Source organism: Tinamus guttatus, unplaced genomic scaffold (assembly GCF_059628265.1).
Source record: "Tinamus guttatus ecotype Peru unplaced genomic scaffold, ASM5962826v1 Tinamus_guttatus_pri_ptg000242l, whole genome shotgun sequence".
Taxonomy (NCBI): domain Eukaryota; kingdom Metazoa; phylum Chordata; class Aves; order Tinamiformes; family Tinamidae; genus Tinamus; species Tinamus guttatus.
The window spans coordinates 6365935-6385003 of record NW_028288776.1 but is presented as its reverse complement, the minus strand read 5'-3'; the positions used below and the strand labels follow the sequence as shown (position 1 = coordinate 6385003).

General features: G+C 48.2%; 1 protein-coding gene across 5 annotated transcripts in view; it reads right to left on the bottom strand.

Moving 5' to 3' along the window:
• Positions 1-18818, bottom strand: part of RNF220 (ring finger protein 220) — a 204828-nt gene extending 186010 nt beyond the window's left edge. For 4 of the 5 annotated variants that reach the window (XM_088526133.1, XM_088526136.1, XM_088526135.1 and 1 more), the window contains exon 1: positions 11918-12675. In XM_088526133.1, coding sequence (XP_088382259.1) covers positions 11918-12542 — 625 coding nt within the window. In that variant the 5' untranslated portion in view covers positions 12543-12675. Of the gene's footprint in view, positions 1-11917; positions 12676-18774 lie in introns of those variants that run through there. The other variant, XM_088526134.1, reaches the window with a different exon arrangement.
• Positions 18819-19069: the final 251 nt, after the last annotated feature.

The following is a 19069-nucleotide window of genomic DNA, read 5'->3' as shown; positions in this document are numbered from 1 at the left end:
CCAGGGCCCTGGACTCCACTTCAAATTATAATATTTTAAGTACCTGAAAATAAATATTTTGTCAGCTGCTGGGAATTAAGAAGTAGCTTCGACCTTTCAGAGAGGGGAACCCTGCCGAGAGCGGCGAGCCTCAGAGAGCTCGCTGCAAAACAAGCTCTGCCCGAACCCTTCAACCTGCAGCGCCCGCAGCCTCCCTCCTCGGCTCCCTGCTCCCCGGCCGGCTCACGGACACCAGCCGCTCCGGCCTACCCGAGAAGTGCGATGGCAGGAGACACCACAGCGGCATTTTGTTACCGACTGGATGCCACAAGGAAAACGAGCATCCCAGAGGCAGCTACGGTGGCATTTCAGTGCTCGCTGCTAAGAGGCAGCGCTCCCAGTTTGCTCCCACGTCGCTCATCGGTGCTGTTGTTTCATGCTGCACTGTGTCACGTCCAAGGAATTCGGTTCACATGCACAAACATTTTAAAATGCCTTCAGAAAAAAAAATCTGGAACATTAATTTTGAGTGTGACCAAGCACCTGAATAGATGCACCAGTCAGCTCAGATGCCTGAACTCCCATGAACGTTGTTTGTGCTCCAACTCTGGAGAAACAAATCCCTGCACAGCAGAAGGTAGCGGTTCTTACAGCAGAGCTCAAGGAGTTAAATCCCTCTCCCTTCCCCCCAATCTTTCTGTCTTTGGCCTTTAGATCAGCCCTGGTTGCCAATGAGGACTCATCGAAACACCACGAGGCTGGGCCCGTCAGGAAGGAAACCAGCGCGTCCAGAGTTTTGTTGTTCTAAAGACTTTTTTTTTTTAATTTTATTTTACTGCTCAGGAAGGAAGCCAGGGCCTGCGCTTCGACTCCAAGAATGTCGATTACTCATCCTTCCCTGCATTATTTCTTTTATCTCTCGCTTTTATCTACCTTGCTCCAAATTTTTCCCTTTTTTTTTCCCCCTACTTTTCCTAGCCACTCTTTTTAGGCTGTTCACCGAGTTTCTTTAAAAAAAAAAAAAAAGTCTTGCAACGCTTTATTCAAAATAAACAACAACGATAATGTTAATTAAATAAACCCCCATCCCTCCCCCTCACAGCTATTTCAATCCCAGCATAATGGCCCAAGTATCACGGTTAAAACTATTATATTAGTACCTGAACACCTCTGAAATACGTAGGAAACTCTTCTCAACGTATTGCTATGGGGCAAGGACACTGTGACCCTTGCTCTAAAGAAGGGCAATCAGAAATGACTCTGCCTGTCCGAGGCCAGGAGGGTCTGCACCACACGTTGCCCAAACTGCCCCCGGTGCTTCGCCCAGGCCGCCTTCCCTCCTGCTGCTCCACGCGGCTGCGAGAAGGAGACGCTCTCGTTTGTGCCAATAAATGTGTCCTTCATATTCACTATCCCAGTGCTGGCCAAGCTAGAAACATGCAAAAAGGGTAAAAACAGCATTTGAAGAGTTAACAGTACACTTCCTTAGCTGTAAAAATGCAAATCCTGGACCGTATGAACGCCAGTGACCCACCTGAACACACAGCTGAGGGAGCTATCGAGAAATAGTGTCAAACCACATCCTCCTCCCCAAACCTGGTCTGCAAAATCCATTGCTATGCCCTGGGATTTCCCGTTCTTCTTTACCCAGGTGCAGCTCACAACCAGACCCAATTGGCAGCACCTGGGAGATCCCAGATGTTCTGCATTGGCATCATAACTACCTTTTCCCTCACCAGGGCTCCAAGTAAGACTCAAATGAGGTGGACACATGGGTGGGAGGTCTGCGTACTCAAGAGCAGACTTTGGTCCTTGTAGCATTCCTAAAGAGATGACCAAGGATGAAACATTCCTCTAATTTAGCCCCCTTCTTGCCTGGGGCCTGCTGCAGGTCATGCCACAGATAGTGTGAGCACAGGGTTCAACACTCCTCAGCAGCAGCAACCTTTGAGTTACACTTTCAGGTGAGACCAATCAAGTTCTCTCTATCTTGCTCTAAACCAACCCGCCCATGTTTCCCTGGTCACTGCGTTTTTATTTTCAGAGGGAAAATGAGATGGTGGGAACACTACTTCTAACCAAAGGAAGCAGATCTGCAGACTTTTCACTGCCAAGTTATTTCCAGTATATCCCAATCCTGATCCAAAAATATCTTAATCTTGAACCCAACACAATTCAGCCAATTTATGTCAGAAATAACTTGGAGCCCCTTTCTACTTCAGTTTCTCTTAAACATATCTTCAGAGCTTTGCTGATGTTTAATATTTGGTCTTCAGACTCCTTCCAGTTAGCTCATCTTTAGGCTCCCCCAGTGCAGCTCCTCCGATAACTTCTTAGCACAGCCTCTTCCACAACTGTTTTAGCCGTGATCCTGTCCCTGTCCACCAACTCTGTCAACACCTTTAGACCTACAGATTCTCCCCTGTATCATCTCCCATCATCTATAATCCCAAACCTGCCAGTTTCAGTCATCTACTTTACACAGTGCCAAACATCACACTTTTCCTCTGAAGAGAAGAAAACTTTGTGAGAAATACTTTTGTGTGTGAATCACATCCCCAGAAAGGAAGGTGCAGCACAGAGTGCCCTCCAGAAGGCAATATTGCAAGGGTAAAAGCAGCAGCCCTGTATGGGAACATGCATCCTTCATCCCTGAGCTAAGGGGAAAACAGAGGGTACGGAAGCAGAGGTATAACAGTTGAGCTGCTCACTCTTCCCTCTCCTCCCATATAAGAGGCACCTCCAGATGTATTAATTCACTCTGGCTGGCAACTTTTTGATTGCGACTGTTATGTTCCTCTGCCTGTGCTCTACTCAGGGTTATCCAGGTCACTGATTGCTCCTTCATCTCCCCAGTAAAAAAGGCCAGTGGTCAAGCTGCCTCTTTGGAGAGGAAGAAGACAAGTGTTCAGGAGTGAAAAGCTGTCACCTGGGCTAAGGACACTGCTGGAGGTTCAACTCCAACCTGCAGCTCTGGGAATAAAAGTGAAACTGGTTTGCAAGGAGGCGAATAAATAAGATGGGGAAGCGGGCTTCTACATACAGGTGGTGCAACAGCACATAGTGGGCTGCTGCAGCTTTTTGCCCAAATTCCTCCGATTTGTACTCAAACCTGGCACCTAAGGAGGTCATTTCCATCCACTCACTGCAGTCAGGACCTCACAGGCTTGTTCCTGCTACAAACCAAGCTGCGAGAAGACAAGGTTCCCTCGAGGCTGCATGGGCCAAAGGTTGGCCAGGGCGCGGGTGGCTCTGCCCTGATAAGGCTGTCGCTCTGCCCGTCCCAGCTGCAGCACCCAGGACGCCACTCACCCCGACGAACATTTCCGACCATCTCCTCCAACACCATGCAGGGACATGCTGGGTCTTTGTCCTCAGCCCCATTTTCCAACAATATTGGGCACAAGGTTAGCTGGGAAGGCAGAGCCATCTTCTGCCACGAGGCTTTTCTCATGCCAGCACAACCGTCCAAGCAGGCTCCGTGTGATGAGGGATTATCAGGCTGTGCCTCCTTATGGGAAAGGCTCTTACAGGACAGTTTCACGTACTAAGTGGCTTTGCAAGTTGTTTCTTAAAGTGCAGAAAAACGATATCAGAATCAGATGAAAAGACCAAGTTATTCCTAATAATAATAAAAATTTAATCAGAAGCGAAGTGATTTGCACTGAAAATCCTAGTGGAGGGAAGTAGGCCTGTTAGGGACAGTTCTTCAAGTTTTGTTTTTTGCTCTGCTTAAAAAAAATATATTGCAGTTTAGGGAGGCTATTAAACAGAGTCTTCACCCCAGAAATATACTGCTCTCCAACTAACTGCTGCCTCAACACCCTCCATTTCAGTTTTCATAAACACTTCACATTTGTTCCAAGGAACTGGACTCCACTTGGGAACACAGACGTGCCAGTAAGTGCAGCATCGACAGCCGGACACATCCTGTGGTTGACCCTGCTCTTTGCTGCAGCACTATAAATCCACAAAACAGGCAAGGCTGCAGGATCATATGTGCAAAAAGCTAACGCTCTTGTGCCTTTCCAAAATAAAATTTGGTTTCTTAATTCTGCCTAGAAGCAGTACAAATAATCTGTACTGTTGAACACAAACAAAAATGCAGTTTCCAGTTCTTCCTTTTATGGGTATCTAGAGGGCACTCAGTGCCTTCCTTTTCCCCTACAGAACGCTCGTGTACCAAGAGCCCCGGTATTCAAAAGAAAAAGTACAAAGCATGTTCTTGCCCTCAAATTTTGGTAAGAAAGCAGCTCAGAGCCTCAAACTTCTCAAAAAAGAGATAGAAAGGGTTTTAAAACAATACTGTTTATGAACAATGTCCTCACCAGGGAAAACAGCATGGAAGTGTCCCATATGTGAATTCCAAGAAGAGTTTCACTGGCACTAGGGCTCCTCCCCATGCTATCAGTGTTCAAGGCAATAAATCTTCCTTTGCCCCACTCCTTCCCAGCTTTGCCTTTCCCCCTTTTCTGTTGCTCAGGGAACTGCTGCAACTCCAGATGCCCGCAAAGGGTTGAAGGAGAGGAGAAGGTAACACCTGGCTTACCACAGCCAGCACCAATGTTTTAAAAAGAAAACAAAAAGAATGAGGCGAGAGGCAAAGATAGTACCAAACCCTGCAGGTCTTATTCAACTAGAGCTCTCAGCAGCTCAAGGGCTGGATCCCTTGTGCTTTATGCACAAAATCCTTCTAAATTGGTGGGATCCTTCAGGAACCGCTGTCAGGCTGCTCCTGTGCTTCCCCTCTCCAGCCCAACTCCCTTCGACTCCTGCCTTACACCAGCATAAGCAAGCGAAGCTGAGCAGATCAATTCCTGCACGTGCGGTATCATGCACCGAGCCCTGGCTAAAAAACTGCAAGATTTGGCCAAAAAAAATATCCTACTAGCAACAGGAAAAACACTTCAACACTAAGGTGTGAAGAAAACTGCACTCAGAGCAATGAATTTCTGCAAGCCACAGATTTATATGCGTATGTGGAGCAAATATAGCACACGCTCAGGCCAGCAGAGCAAAGCAGGCAAACAGAAAGGTTGCATAAAAAGGGAGAGGACATGTATATAGATTAGACACACACAGCCACCAAGGCAGACCCCTGTCCTTTCTCAAGGGGACACTGTAGGAATCCAATCCAACGTTTCAGGACACTATTTCCCCAATTAGAAATTCATTATTTCTAACGTATTTAAATTGCTTTGCATAGCAGCAAAATGTCCTCAGAAGTCCCCAAATCTGCTATTCTCTGCTGCAGAACAGGGAGGTGAAAAATTCATAGGCTATCAAGCAAACTGACATGATCAAAGACCACTAGTGACACGAACTGCTGGCTAAAAATTGTCACAATTCACTTTCAATGGCTGTTTTCCCTGGAATGTGGTATTAACAGAAAACAACTTTGCCCCCACTATGAATTTGCATTAGAAAGCCATAATAAAAATAAAGCTTAATATTATACAAATGGGTGCAGTTCTCTATAGTGCTCTTGATGCAGATTAAGGTTAGACAGATTTTAGATGACAGTTATTTACCTCACTCTAACACCATGCATTCACAAATGGAATTTATTTTATAGCTGCAGATATTAGCCAGAAAGAGAGATGAGAGGAAATCTTACAGTCTCACGTAAAATATAATTATGTCTGTTTTCTGCTCCTTGGAAGGCAAACAAAGACAGGAAAAAAATGAAATCTACTGCTAGCATTTAATGGGACTCGTCTAAATGATATCAAACAAATAATAGCCACCAACAATCCCCAAACACCTTAACATTTTTTTTCTCTCCATGGGGGAATTCCAGGAACTCTGAGACCTTGTCACCTTGAGCACTTCCAGCCCTACAGAGCAGGATTGGGCCCTTCGAGTCTGCAGGCCTGAATATTTCTCTTTCCTCTGAGATCTTCAGATTATCAAAGAAAAAAAGAGGGGTAAAAAAATATTTATCGCCACGGCACTAATGCTTATTCTCTGCCGCCTTCCTTAAATGCGCAGCCGTTACTCCCTGCTCCTTACGCAACCGTCACGGATCAACCAGGAACTGTTGCTAACTCTTGAATTTTGCAAGTTAGCAAGTAAAATAATAAAACAATGTTTTAACTGTCAAGAGATCCTGGCTCGCAAAGTGCACTTTGGTCATTTCCTTTAATAACTGCAGTTTAGCAGTAATGATTTATAATAGTTCATAATATTCTACTAACTGTACTATATTAATAATACTAATACTTTGCCCTTGCGTAGTGTCTTCTGTCAAAAGATATCAAAGTGGCACACGCTGCTGGAAGGTATCGCTCTGCCCATCGTATAGAGGGGAAACTGCTACTCAGAGACATGCCCAAGGTCAGGATTTCTGCTCCCGATTCCGCAGTATCTGCCTCTGCTTCCACTGCACTTTGGTGACAGCAGTTGTATCTGACCACTGGGACCAAAGAGTTAATGTGATTAAAATCCTTTCTGAAAAGCAGGATTTTTGGTGATTTTGAGGAGAAATCCTAGTTGTTCGATTAACCAAGGGCAATACAACGTTTGCCCCACCACCATGCAGTGAACACCCTCACATGGGCACACAGGTGAGGAAGGGTAAGTATTTACGTTGGGCAACAGATAAATACGACATTTCCATCGTGCCCAGCTCTACGAGTGTGCCGGCTCCAGCCCTCCGGAGCTCCATGCTCCAACTCTGGGAAGTGCAGGAGGAAGAGGAGGGCAGCATGAAGCCACTCGCATAGCCAGGGTGAAGCATCTTGGAGGTGCAAAGAGAGGATGCTCTCCCCCAGGCTGTGGTGCATTAAAAGACATCCTTCTGGCAGGGAGCAGAGCCGGCCCCATGTCCCCTCGCCTCTGCATGACAATTGATGGGCAGGGATGGACAGAGGGGGCGGCGGACGGGCTCCGTCTTCTCACCATGGTGATTAGCTATTCCGAGCGCGCCAGATAGCCCCGAATAGCAGAAAGAGAAATATAAAGTGGCAACGGGCAGAGCCGAGCCAGGCCAGATGGCCCCGCAGCCGGCAGGGGCTGCTCCCACCCAGCCCTTCCCCACTTTAGCTGTTCAAACATTAATGGGCTCCTCGGGAGAGAGCAAAGCGAAGAGGAGCCGCCGCAACAGTTTGCGGAGGGAGCAGAGAGGCTCTTGCCAGAAAAACAAAACGCCTGCACAAAAGGAGGACATGGCCACACGCACCAGCGCTGAACACGGCGCCAGCCTGAGCCCCGTCCGCACGGCGCAGGCGCTGCCAGGGACATTGCGGGGATTGTCGCCTGTGCTACCCCACCTCTGCCTGTCCGCCCGCGCTCACACCCTGCTGCTGCTCTTCCCCTTTCCTGTGCCGCGTTGCACGATGGAAAGTCCTTGATTTATCCAGTTATTTCATAAGCCACTTAAAGCTCACAGTTTCCCATGGTTGCAGCTGATTGTTCCTAGTCACAAAGTGTTGCTTTGCATTCGGCCCCAAATTTTTACCTGCCTTGGGAGCGATGCATGATGGCAGCAGCAGTTCTGCCATCCCCTGTGACCCACCACTCTGTTACCGCGTAGTAGAAAAAGAGAAATATGAACAACAACAAAAACCCAACCTTCTTTCCCCCCCAAACACACACACAGAGCTTTACATATGGTCTGGCACATAAACACAAACCTGCACACGTGCATGCCCGACGGGCAGGCTGCCTGCGCTCTGAAGCGCTCCACATTCAGAAACACAAGCTGGGATCATCACAGCCCCAATATCCATCACCTCAAGTGTGATTTTGCATTTCCACTTGATCAATAACATGCCGGTTGTTTCACAGCCGGACAACCCCACCACAGACGTGGAAGAAAGGCCTCGTCAACTTCCCTTGCAGAGGACAGACGGCTGCAGGACAAGCCATCCCAACATCCAAGGGGAAATGCTGGTTATTCCCAAGAGCAATGATAAAAACAATACTAATAAATCCACTCCCAAATGTGCTTACCAACTAGATCACTCTTTCTCAGAGCACATTGGTGCCTTGTTGGGTATCCCCAGTGGCAACAGGGACATTAAGTCCAACAGAGACAGACCTTGACAAGGGTCTGAAAACTACATCAGTGGCCAAGCAGGAGAATCATCCTGCTGCAGGTCCTCCATGTACCGCAGGCAACACTGGATGAAGACTAAGCCATGGGCAAAAACTGGAACCATCCTCTGCACTCTCCTGCATGGGCTGGGGAGTGAGGAAAGCCAAGGGCCTTGCCCATCTCCAGCTCTCTGCTGAGCAATCCTGGGATCTCTATCGGCATTCAGAAGGAAGGTGATGCCATGGTGACTGTGCATAGAAAGGCATCAGGACTTCTTTTTTTTAAGGGATCTTTACTTTTTGCTGATCTTGAAATGAGACTATGGACCTCTCTCACAGAAAGGAGCTTGCCATTTATTTCTGGTCCTTGTAGAAATCTCAGCTATCCTACACTTATTAAACAAACCCCATAAAATACACCTCTGAGCATCACTAGCATGTGCTTTGAAGAGTTTCTTGGGACAAATGTCATTATTTTTCCTCAACAATCAACTGACAGAGTAGGCCCCATCCAATGTACGACCTGTCTACTTCTCTCTGGGAAGACTCCTCTTCTGGCCATGTTCCCTGTACACTTCATCTCTTCGAATATCTCAAGTACCTATATTGTTACACCTAGGTCTTAAAGCAATTTTCTGGATAACGAGGAGCACCATCACACCCAGGTGCACCTCAAAGCCCAGCTGTCCCTCACTAGCTGCCTCATGGACTTCAGGTGCTCATGCAGCTGGAAAGCATCACCCAGAGTTAACAAAAAGCAAAGGTTCACCCAAGAGGCAATAATCTCTACTGTATAAATATGCATCTTACACGGTCAGGTACTACTCTCAGTTGCATCAGTACAAATCCTCCCAGATTTTAGCAAATTTAGTGGAATTTCTCCATTGGTGAAAATACAATGAGATTTTGCTCCCAGTGATGCAGAGGTCTACATATGGCAGCTTCCAAACATCTCCGAGATATAAGCACCTGCCTTTGGAGTCTTGTTTTGTTGTAAGGCATTTCAAGAGTTATGTTTCAGAAATACTAAATCTCAGTAAGTTTATTTTAATTTATTTTTAAACTTCTCCCTCATAAAATCACTATTTACGTTATGGGGCAAAACAAACATTTTAATGAACTATTCAGAAAAGCCCTTGTGTACAGAAGACATGTAGTGCCATTACCGCAATTCCCCTCCCATGCCACACAAACTCTTTCAGGATTCTGAAAAATGTAGCTGAACAGACAAGCTCTGCAATTCTGAAAAGCACCCATTAGACATATAAAGGTGTTGCTGATCTAAGAATTTTACAATTTTTGCCAGGCCTCATAGAAGCTTTATTGCATTTCTGCCTAGAAGCTACAGGAACCTGCCGGCAACAGACTCAACAGCAGGAGCAAAGCTGGGCAGTTTTTACAAAGGTTGCTCCAAACAATTACACCAGGAACGCACAAAACTTCTCTGGGGCCAATAATCAGAGAGCGCAAACACCCCAAAGCACACATTTCTGTAAAAGGAGATAGAAACTCCAAAAATCTGTTTGTGAATTTCAATGCAAAACAGGACTGCAGTTCTCTGCAAATGGCCATCTCTCAAATTCCTCACTGAGGAAGTTTTTCTGTTCTGATGGTCAACATAAAAGATCATTAGGATCCACTAAAACGCTCGGCTGCTTGCTCACTCGCCCTCTAGCAAACACACACATACGTGTGTATGCGCACAACAAATAAACTGTTGTGTTAATGGAGCTAAGTTTCCATGGTGCAATATCTATATATGATGGGAATAAGATACAGAGCCAGCAGACGTATTGGGTATAAACTGTCCTGGTAGATACTGAAGAATTTTCATCTCAGTGAAATGCCAGCGATGCTGCATTCACTTGGCTGTTCTGTGAGGCCGAGCGTTTTAAAGGAATTTAACAATATGGGCAGGAAGAACAGCAAAACAAAACACCTTCTGCTTCTGCCCAAGTTTTCAAAGCTAACCACAAAGTTTTTATTCTGTTTCCCCTCTTCCTCCTGAGCAAAACCCACCATGGGCTTCAAGCACAAGGACCCCTGCTCAGCACACGACTCTGGCAAGGACCACACGTCGCTGGTGTGCCCGTGTCCGTCTGTCCACAGCTGTGCTCCACGCGCTCTAATTCATTTAGGAGATTTACTTCTTTAAATGGGGTGTCTGACAGGATTTTGCTAGGAAAACGCAGAGCGACTGAGCCGCTCTAAATTCATTTAGCTGGAGGAGCTGCTCTTCCGTCATTATCTACCAAAGTATCCTTTTGAGCTAGCTTCATTTCCAGCAGCAGGTTATGCTGATAAGGAAAAGAGCATTGGCAAAGAATGTCCAAGCCTCATCATCTCGCCTATCCTCCTCCCCAAAAATAATTATATTAACAGCTTACACCCATGTCCATACACGCTCCCACCTACAGCCCCTGCGAAGCATGGATTGGGAGATGCACGAACAAAGCACAAACAGCGAACGGCAGCACCAAAGCAGCACTCACGGGGTGGATCAGGAGAGGGGGAGACGGATAAGCGACCACATCTGTAGCGCAAGGAACACACAGCTCCTGCCTGAAGCGGGAATTGTCCCACACGCACAAACGCCGACATAAAGCACTTGCAGTGTATTTCAAAACCAAAGAGCGATGGATTTACAAGGCAGGTTGATTTTATGACGACTTTTATTGAAAAGGTACGCTGGGTTTAGGCGGATGTCTTTTAGCGGCGCTAAGTTAACACTGTGCCTAATTCAAGGAGACAGCCTGAGGAAGCAGCGCCGACAGGGGAGCGAGAGCCACAATGTCTCTATTACTCTCCTCGGCATCATAAAGGGGAGAAGAAAAAAATCACATCTGAAAGTGGGAGAAAGCTGTGGAGCAGTTTTTGCTTTGAAAAAAGAAAATATATATATATGAAATACATAATAATAATAACAACAATTTAAAAAGTCTTTTCTAGGAAGAAAAATCAACAGAACAAAGGAGCCAACAAAAAATCCAAGCCACTTGTTCTTTGGTCCATATGTTTGGATTTACCAGAAAATTCATTCCTAATTCAGCACTCCTCACCAGGGTACCGAACTCCACTTCCCCCCACTCTCGATTTCTCCCCTCCTTGGGTCACCTCTGTGGTCAGCAAACCTGGAAGCCTTCCCTTGCAGGGAGGGCAGCTCGGTTCCTCTATGGAGGCGGTGAGACAAGGAGAAGAGGGAGCAGGGACTTACAGTCATGTTCAGTGGACTGGTTTGCTTCAGTCCAAACACCAGCCCGCAAAAGGGCACATCACCTTTCAGCAGTCACCAAGGGGGGACGCGCTCAGAAAGTACACGGCGTATTTTCAGAAAGGGCTTATTGAATTGTTTATGTCTCGAAGAGAGAGCTTGATGGCCAGAAATATTCTTAAATTAACTAGAGTAAAAAGTACCTTTTGCTCTAATCTGAGGTGCAGAATCTGAAGGCTGATGCATTTGCTATAAGGATGACTGGCGCACATGAGGAAAACGCCATAGATAAAACACTTGAAACAGCAGTGTGTACTGCATCTGCTACAAGCTCTGAAAAAGTTTCTGGCAACACACTCCAGCTGACCCCCTGCTTACACATACGTGTGTACCACCATTTGTGTCCTTGCACTAACACATGGACATTTTCCTGCAGGTAAAGCCAGGTCAACGTTGTCTCAGCAGCTGCGTGCTGGAAGACAAGTTTCCTTCAAGGGCACCTCACCTTAAAATCCATCAATGTCCTTTTAAGAGAAGCAAGGCAACACTGAGCGCTTCAACTTAGCAGGAAGAAAAGGTTGCTTTTCCCCTCCTTTGAGCAAGGGCATCAGCACTGCAGGGCAACCACCTGTTGAGCATCTCAACACTCTGCAGCTAAAGTAAAACCAGCAAGTCAACAGAGGTACTTACATCTGTCACTGCGCTCTTCAGGACTGGATGAAGTCTCCCGGTCGGAAATGAGGCCAGAAACCGCAAAGATCTTCTTCCCCGTCTCATCGACCTTGAGAGAGCCGGGGGAGCTGGAGGGCAGCTGCGTCCCAAACTCGTACTCCTTCCCGTCGGCGTCCGAGAAGCGCAGGTGGGGCGAGTCGGTGTCATGGCAGTTTTTGAGGCGCTTGGCCGGCGTAAAGGCCGACTGGTAGCTCTCCCGGTCCTCGGTGGAGGCGAAGGGGCGGAAAGCCCCGACGCCGCTGTGGTTCAGCATGCTGATGGGCGTGCAGTCCAGGTTGGGGGGTGCGAACTGGGGGTGCAGGTGAAGCAAGGACGGAGGAAAGTCACGGTTTGCAAACGCTCCCGGCACCCCACCTTGCCGGTGATACATGGAGGCGAAAGTGTATGAGCCGTTGGTGAAGGGGATGTGCACGTCCTTGTCCGCTGACACGGGGACCCCAAAAGGCCTCGGCTGCTGGCACGGGATGGAGGCGTCACGGCTGGCCTCCGCGGTGGAAGCGAGGACCATCAGCGCCGGGGAGGCCAGCGGGTTGGGAAGATAGGGCGAGTTCTCCATCTTGAACGCTGCCCGGTGCAAGTCCATCGGAGTCTCTTTCCTCAGCGGGATCACAAGCGGAATGATCTTTCCTGGACGGAAAGGAAAGCGAGGCCTGGGAAAGGAGCAGGGGAAATTACTGGAGCATCATCACCCTCCGAGAGCTGCAAGGAAACAGAAAAGAAAATACAGCCGGTGAGGTTCCTGTCCTCATCTCTCCGGGTTGCTCCAGCAGTGGGGTAGCCACACGTGTTACCACCATGCGGCCACAGAAGCACGGCTGTTCCCATTCAAGAGAGCCAAAAGGCAACAGGCACTCCAGCAGGATCAGCCCTGGCCCTCTGGATTAAAGAAAGGCGTCATCCAACGTGGATGAATGTAAAGAAAGCCAAATAAAATATAAACAGTTAATAACCCATGAATGAACAAGATTTGGTCTATAATTAAGACACTCCAAATTATAATTGGAATTTTATATGGCAAAGGGGCACGTATGTTTAATTACAGTCAACTTAAAAACACCCACATATATACATAAAACACTATTTTACTCAATGTTTGGGTGTATATTCACACATACAAACACATATGCAACCAGCCAATATAAAAATATGTACTGTACGTAATTACACAACTAAGCCACCACGCGTCTTCACGCTACGCGCGATGCCCAAGACGTACCTAATAGACATATTTTTCCCTCTCACGCTCCCAGTACAAACGTGCCTGCACGCTCAGTACTACGTAGAACCATATAGACTAGCGGAAGGTATGAGGGTGACCGAGGACGTGTATGTGCGAATACACATAACCACAAACACACTCGACACACTCACAGCACGCACTCCCTTTTAGCCAAGAGAGAAGAGACTTCCCCAATAAAGCGCCTGGCGTCTCTGACGATATTTAAAATCATAATGGGTGCTGCTGCCATCTGATCTCCGCCAGCGTCTGCCGTTCGGGTCGGGGACAAGAGAGGATGGATCAGTAATTTTAGTTCCTAATGCACTCACTCTTAAGTAGATTTGTAAACTGCCCTGGATGTGCCATTAACATTTAGAGGAAAATGTTAACAAAATCTCTGACTCGCGGCTTGCCGAGCTTCCGAGGGTGACTGCAGCCACAACCCCCTCTCCAAGAAAAATGCAGGAAAACCCTTCTTTTGCGTCTGCTGTTGCTCTGGCTTGTTGTTTTGCAGTTTTCTCCCCCAATCAATCTAGGGTCTTTTCTTTTAAGCTTCCGCTGCCTACCATTCAGGCCCCTCAACGCTGCTTAAAACACAAGCACTATAACTTTGAAACAATATACTCGGCGGCTGGAGCTCAAAGGGCCAGAAAAATCATATAATAATAAAAAGCTGTTACAAATTGTGCCTCTTAAATCCAGAGGGTCAAACATCTCAAATAAAACTTACTGAAAGAGTGTCTCCCTAATGGAGTGCCTTTTGTATTCCCTGAATGAGGGAGCCCAGGTTAACAAAGTGCACGAAATCCAGCCGGCAGCTTTAATGCAGCGCAGCGGTAACATTTCCTCTCTGCCACCCTGCACAGCTCCAGCGACTGCTATTAATCGGGAAGATGAGTGGACATCATCTCTTCGCTTCCTCATTTGGCACCTATCCTTACAGACATCATTGCTAAATTACCAGATTATGTATCTCGCATTAGCGGACTTGCTCTCTTCCAAATTTTAAATAACTTTCCTGTTAAGTTCTCACAGAGGCGGGAGAGGGGGAGAAGGCAAGAGGCAGATGCCAAGGGCATCCCGGGCAGCGCCGTGGTCCTGAGGACACTCGCTCTGCTGCATTACGCAGCGCTGATCAAAACCCGAGCTCAGGAAACTGCATCCACTGGCAAATCTCGAGGTGCTAGGGAGGTTTATGCAAGCATGGAAATAATACACACATGTATACACATTCACACACACACTGCACATATGTATACATGTGTACCCACATTTAAAGGCAGCCCTACAAATAAACCACCACTCAGTTAAAAACAATCATTAACATGGAAGTGAAGGTGAGCAATCACGGAAAATATGGATTTCCAGGAAAAAAAAAAAAAGAAAAAAGAAAAGAAAAAGCAGCCACCTCTGTCTCCTTTTCTATTTTTACTTGTGCTATCATCCCATTACATTAAGCGGATTTCATAAATTAGTAATCTGGCCGCAACACTTGACACTCCTGTAGGATACCGTGAATCACTACGGCCGTTTATTCGTTTGCAAACTTCATTACACTGGGAATAAATCAACACATTACAATATCTCAGCCAGCCAAATTTATTTTTTTTTAAAACTCTCACTTCCTTTTTCGTTCCCTCTTGCTCACCCGCTCGCTCAGCGCCTCCCCTCCACCCCCACGAGCAACATGTACAAATTAGACTGCGGCGGACCGGTCATTATGAAAATCTATCGTTAATACACTCCCAATGTCAAAATGTCATAGGTTTAAACGCAGAACCCAAAATAAGAAAACTAACTGACCTTCTTAATTAAAAAAATATGGATTGCAGGATAATCGGCAGGATGGAGCATTTGGGTGGCGGGGAGGCAGTGGGCGCAGGCGGAGTAAGTAACTGCTACTTTTCTGCCTCTATGCTGATTTTTTTTAATTTAGCACCTCGCGCAAATCCAGATTAAAATAACTCCAGCTATTGATCCGAGCAGTGGAATTGACATTAATTTTAGTTCACTTCTCACTTTGCAAAGGGATCAATAGGAAGTAATAACAGCTGACATCCCCGCTGAAAGGAGGAGAAAAGACGGGCTAGAGACAGAAATCGAAAAGCAACCAAATAAATCAGCAGCTACTTTTCCACAGCATCAGACAAACTCCAAACAGATTGCAAAAAGTCTTTGTTGAATTAACTAAACGAGGAGCAGAGGGTGGGGGGGTGGAGATCAATCTATGAAACTACATATACTGTCTACCAGCATTAGACAGGCACACTGAAAGCATAGTCTAATTCAAAAAAAAAATAGATAGTTTTATGTCTAGTTACTGTTTTTGAGAGACATTCTGTTTAAGGTGTATACAAATTACCTGTGCAATCGTGTATGTTACCAATAACAAGGCTAAAAACACCACAACCAAGACAGATTGAATCAACAGCCTTAGCTCTGAACTGTAAAAATAATTTTAAAAAATAAATAAAAAAATAAAACAAAAGGGGGGGGAATCCCTCTCATCAGGGAACCAAGCCATAATTAGTTATTTCCAGCTAAGTTTTGGTTCCCCTGCTGATGAAAGATTCGTAACGCTGCTCTGAATTAGTTAGGAAGAAAGTCTGAGAAAAGTGGGAGCAGCCAAGACAGAGCCGGGGTTAGCAGACGCCGCGGCCAGCAAGTGCAGAAAGCACAAGTGACCCCTGGTTATCAGCACAAACCCCCCTTGCTAATCAGCCTGCGAGGCAGCACCCGCGCGCGCCGCGTACGCAGCCACCAGAGCCACGGCGCTGCTGCGAAAACATTACTCCGAGTCCCTATAACTAAATCACCTCTCTGCTATCGATTAAATTCAACACACCGCTCTGCTTTCTACAACAGGTTGCATTTTTGTGGTCTCTCAACCATTTCCAAATGCCAGAGATTAAAAATCATGGGATGAATTAACATTTTTCTCCTTCCAGAAACAAACTTTTCTGAGGGAAAAAAATTAATTGACAAGCTACAGGGGAAAGAAAAAAACAGCAAAACAATAGGAAATCCTGGAAAATTGATGATGCATGTAAATTAGGAAAGGCCCAGAAAAAAAAAAGCAATATCCATTTACATTAAAAAGTTTTTTCCCCATAAATGTCAAGTAGGAATTTAGAAATATGCTCTGTGCAGAAAAGCCAAAGATTATAAAACAAAATAATGCCAGCTGTTTGGGGATTTAAGTGCTCAAATGGATTATATATTTGAACCAAACTGGATTTCCTTATAATAAATAAAACAAATGCAAGCTCGAAAGCCAACAAAGGGGAGCTCTCATCACTGGATTAAGATACAAAGGAAAAACAGTTAATTTTTGCAAACGCGTGAAACACGCCAACTGCAGCCGCACACGCGGGCAGCTGCGCGGAAAACCGGGGGAAGGGGAAGAGAAAAAACGAGGCGGGCAGGGAGCGGAGGAGCCGCCGGAGCGGCCGCCCCGGCCCCGGCTCCCCGCCCCGGGCGGCCCCCGCCGGCCCCGGCCCCGCGCCCGCGAACTTCGGGCAGAAATTGAAATATAGGATAATTGTTGCTATTAAATTAAAAATAAAAAAATCGCCCCCGGGAGGAGAACGGGTGAACCCCCGGCGGCGGCGGGCTGCAGGGAGGAAGCGCCTAGGAGCTTGAAGGGGAGAGGAGAGAGAAAAAAAAAAAAAGAGCGAAAAGGAAAAAAAAAGAGAGAGAGAGAGATAATAATAATAATAATAATAATAAACCCTCCGGTTTTGCACGCCGCTTCGCCCCCCCTCCCCGCCCCGGGCCCGTTCCCAAGTTGGCGAAACCCGAGCGAAAAGCGCGGGCGGCACCGCCCGGGGGAAGCCCCGCTCCGCTCCGCTCCGCTCCGCTCCGCCGGGCGCCGCGGGCGACCCCGGCCCCGGCCCCGGCCCCGCCGCGGGCGGGCGGACGAGCAGCCTCCGCCGGCAGCGCCCGGAGCGGCGCCCGCAGCACCCCGGGAACGCAGCGCGCCGAGCCCCCCGTTTACCTCGTGCTTCCAGTTCCCCTTCCTGTCCCCCCGCCTTGCCGGAGAGGGTGGAAAACGCAAGGAAATGAAAGGGAGCGAGGGGAGCCCCGGACAGCAGCCACCGCCGGCCCCGCGGTTCCCCCGCTCCCCAATTAAACAGGTGTTTGCGCCGGCCCCGCACGGCCGGGAGCACCGGGGCTCCTGTCGCCTTCCCGGGAATTATTTCCTCCCGTTGAGGGCGGCAGGAGGGGGCTCGTCCAGCGCCGCTTGTCCAGCCCGTTCAGTGCGCCTTTTTCTCCTACTTTTTTTTTTTTTCCTCTTTCTTCCTCCTTAAACACCGAGGCAGAGACAAAGCTCATCAAACGCGAAGATGCCCGGAGTTGTTTGAATTTATTGCAACAATCACTTACCATACACATTTCCTGTGTGGAAGGATAAGCATTCAATACAACTCTTTAAGTAGACAGTTCCTAATGATTTCATTGTGGCCAAACAGATGTTTTTTATGTATTTAGATCTGAAGGTGAAGATTTTTTTTTCCATGCTTCCAACCTATTTAGAGACTTCCCCGCTCTAGAGCTGGGGTTGCTGGTTAAAAGAAAGAAAACGCTGCAATTTTCGCGATTGCATCGCTGGCTGATCCAGAAAGTTTTCTAAAGGACCTAAGCGAAAACAGGTCTAATTCCTTCCACCTCTTCTGGCCGCCCCAGTTCTGCAATTCACACGTGCAGTAATTTTAGCTCATTCGTTGAACAACGCTGACCATTTAAGCGGACACTCTACCCCGGTTTTATCTGCAATAATAAAACCAGAACAACCCGCGGGTGAGATCCAGGCGTTTGGTTCCTACCTGGAAGCAGCCGGGGGCAAGGGCGGAAATCTTTTAGGGATGAAGGACCCGAGGTGGGGAAGAGGATGTTGTACAAACTTCAGCCTCGTCCAAAAATACGCTAACCGGCAACTTAGGAAAGCGCCTCTGAAAAAAAATAATTCAGTCTTCGATCGGGGATCGCGCGGTTTTGTTACGACTTAAAACTAAAGTTCACACGAGCACCGCGCTAGTGCAAAAATGAAAGCTTCGGAGTGAAGAAAATGACGGGCTGTTCAGGGTATCTTGAGCACACGGAAACCCCGGGGGGAGTGGGGGTTGCAAATACTTTTACTGTAAAATAAAAACCTCGGGTCGGGTATTTAAAAGAGAGGGAAAAAAAAAAAGAAAAAAAAAAAACTAGCAGGATCCGTGCGCGGAGCGGGCGGCAGATCCGCTTGTTTCCTCCGCCAAAGTTTTTGTTTTGCAGCCGCTGGGAAATGAAATTGTCGCTGCCCAGAGCGGCGGCGGGGCCGGCGAGCGGGAGCCCGGGCGCGGCGAGGGGAGGCAGCGGAGCGGTGGCGCCGGGGGGAAAAATTCCTAGTGCTGCTGCTGGAAATAACTGGGGAGAGCGCGGGCTCGGGCCGGTCCCGCACCTGCCCCCGGCCGGTGCCGGCGGAGCGGGGGTTTGCGGGGGGAGGGGGGCACGGGCCGCCTTCCCCCCTCCCCCGCCGCTGCCCTCCCCCCCAGGCCGAGGTTGAGGTGGGGGCGGGGGGGCGCAAAGTTTGCGCGTGGCCGGGGCCGGTACTCACGGAGCGGGCGGCGGCGCCGAGCAGGGCAGTCCCGGGCTACATCGCACGCGGCGGCGGCGCGGGAGGCGGCGGGGGCGCGAGGCGAGGAGCGCGGCTGCCTCTGCGAGCCGCCGCTCTCCGGTGAATGAGCCTCCACTCTCGGAGGGACTCCGGGCTGCGCGCACACACACACACACACACACACACACACACTCGCGCACAGACACGCGGCGGAGCCGGGCGAGCACTGCATACATTAGGGCGCTCGGGCAGGCTGGGAAATGCAGTCCGGGCCCCGCCGCCCCCGCGAGCCCCC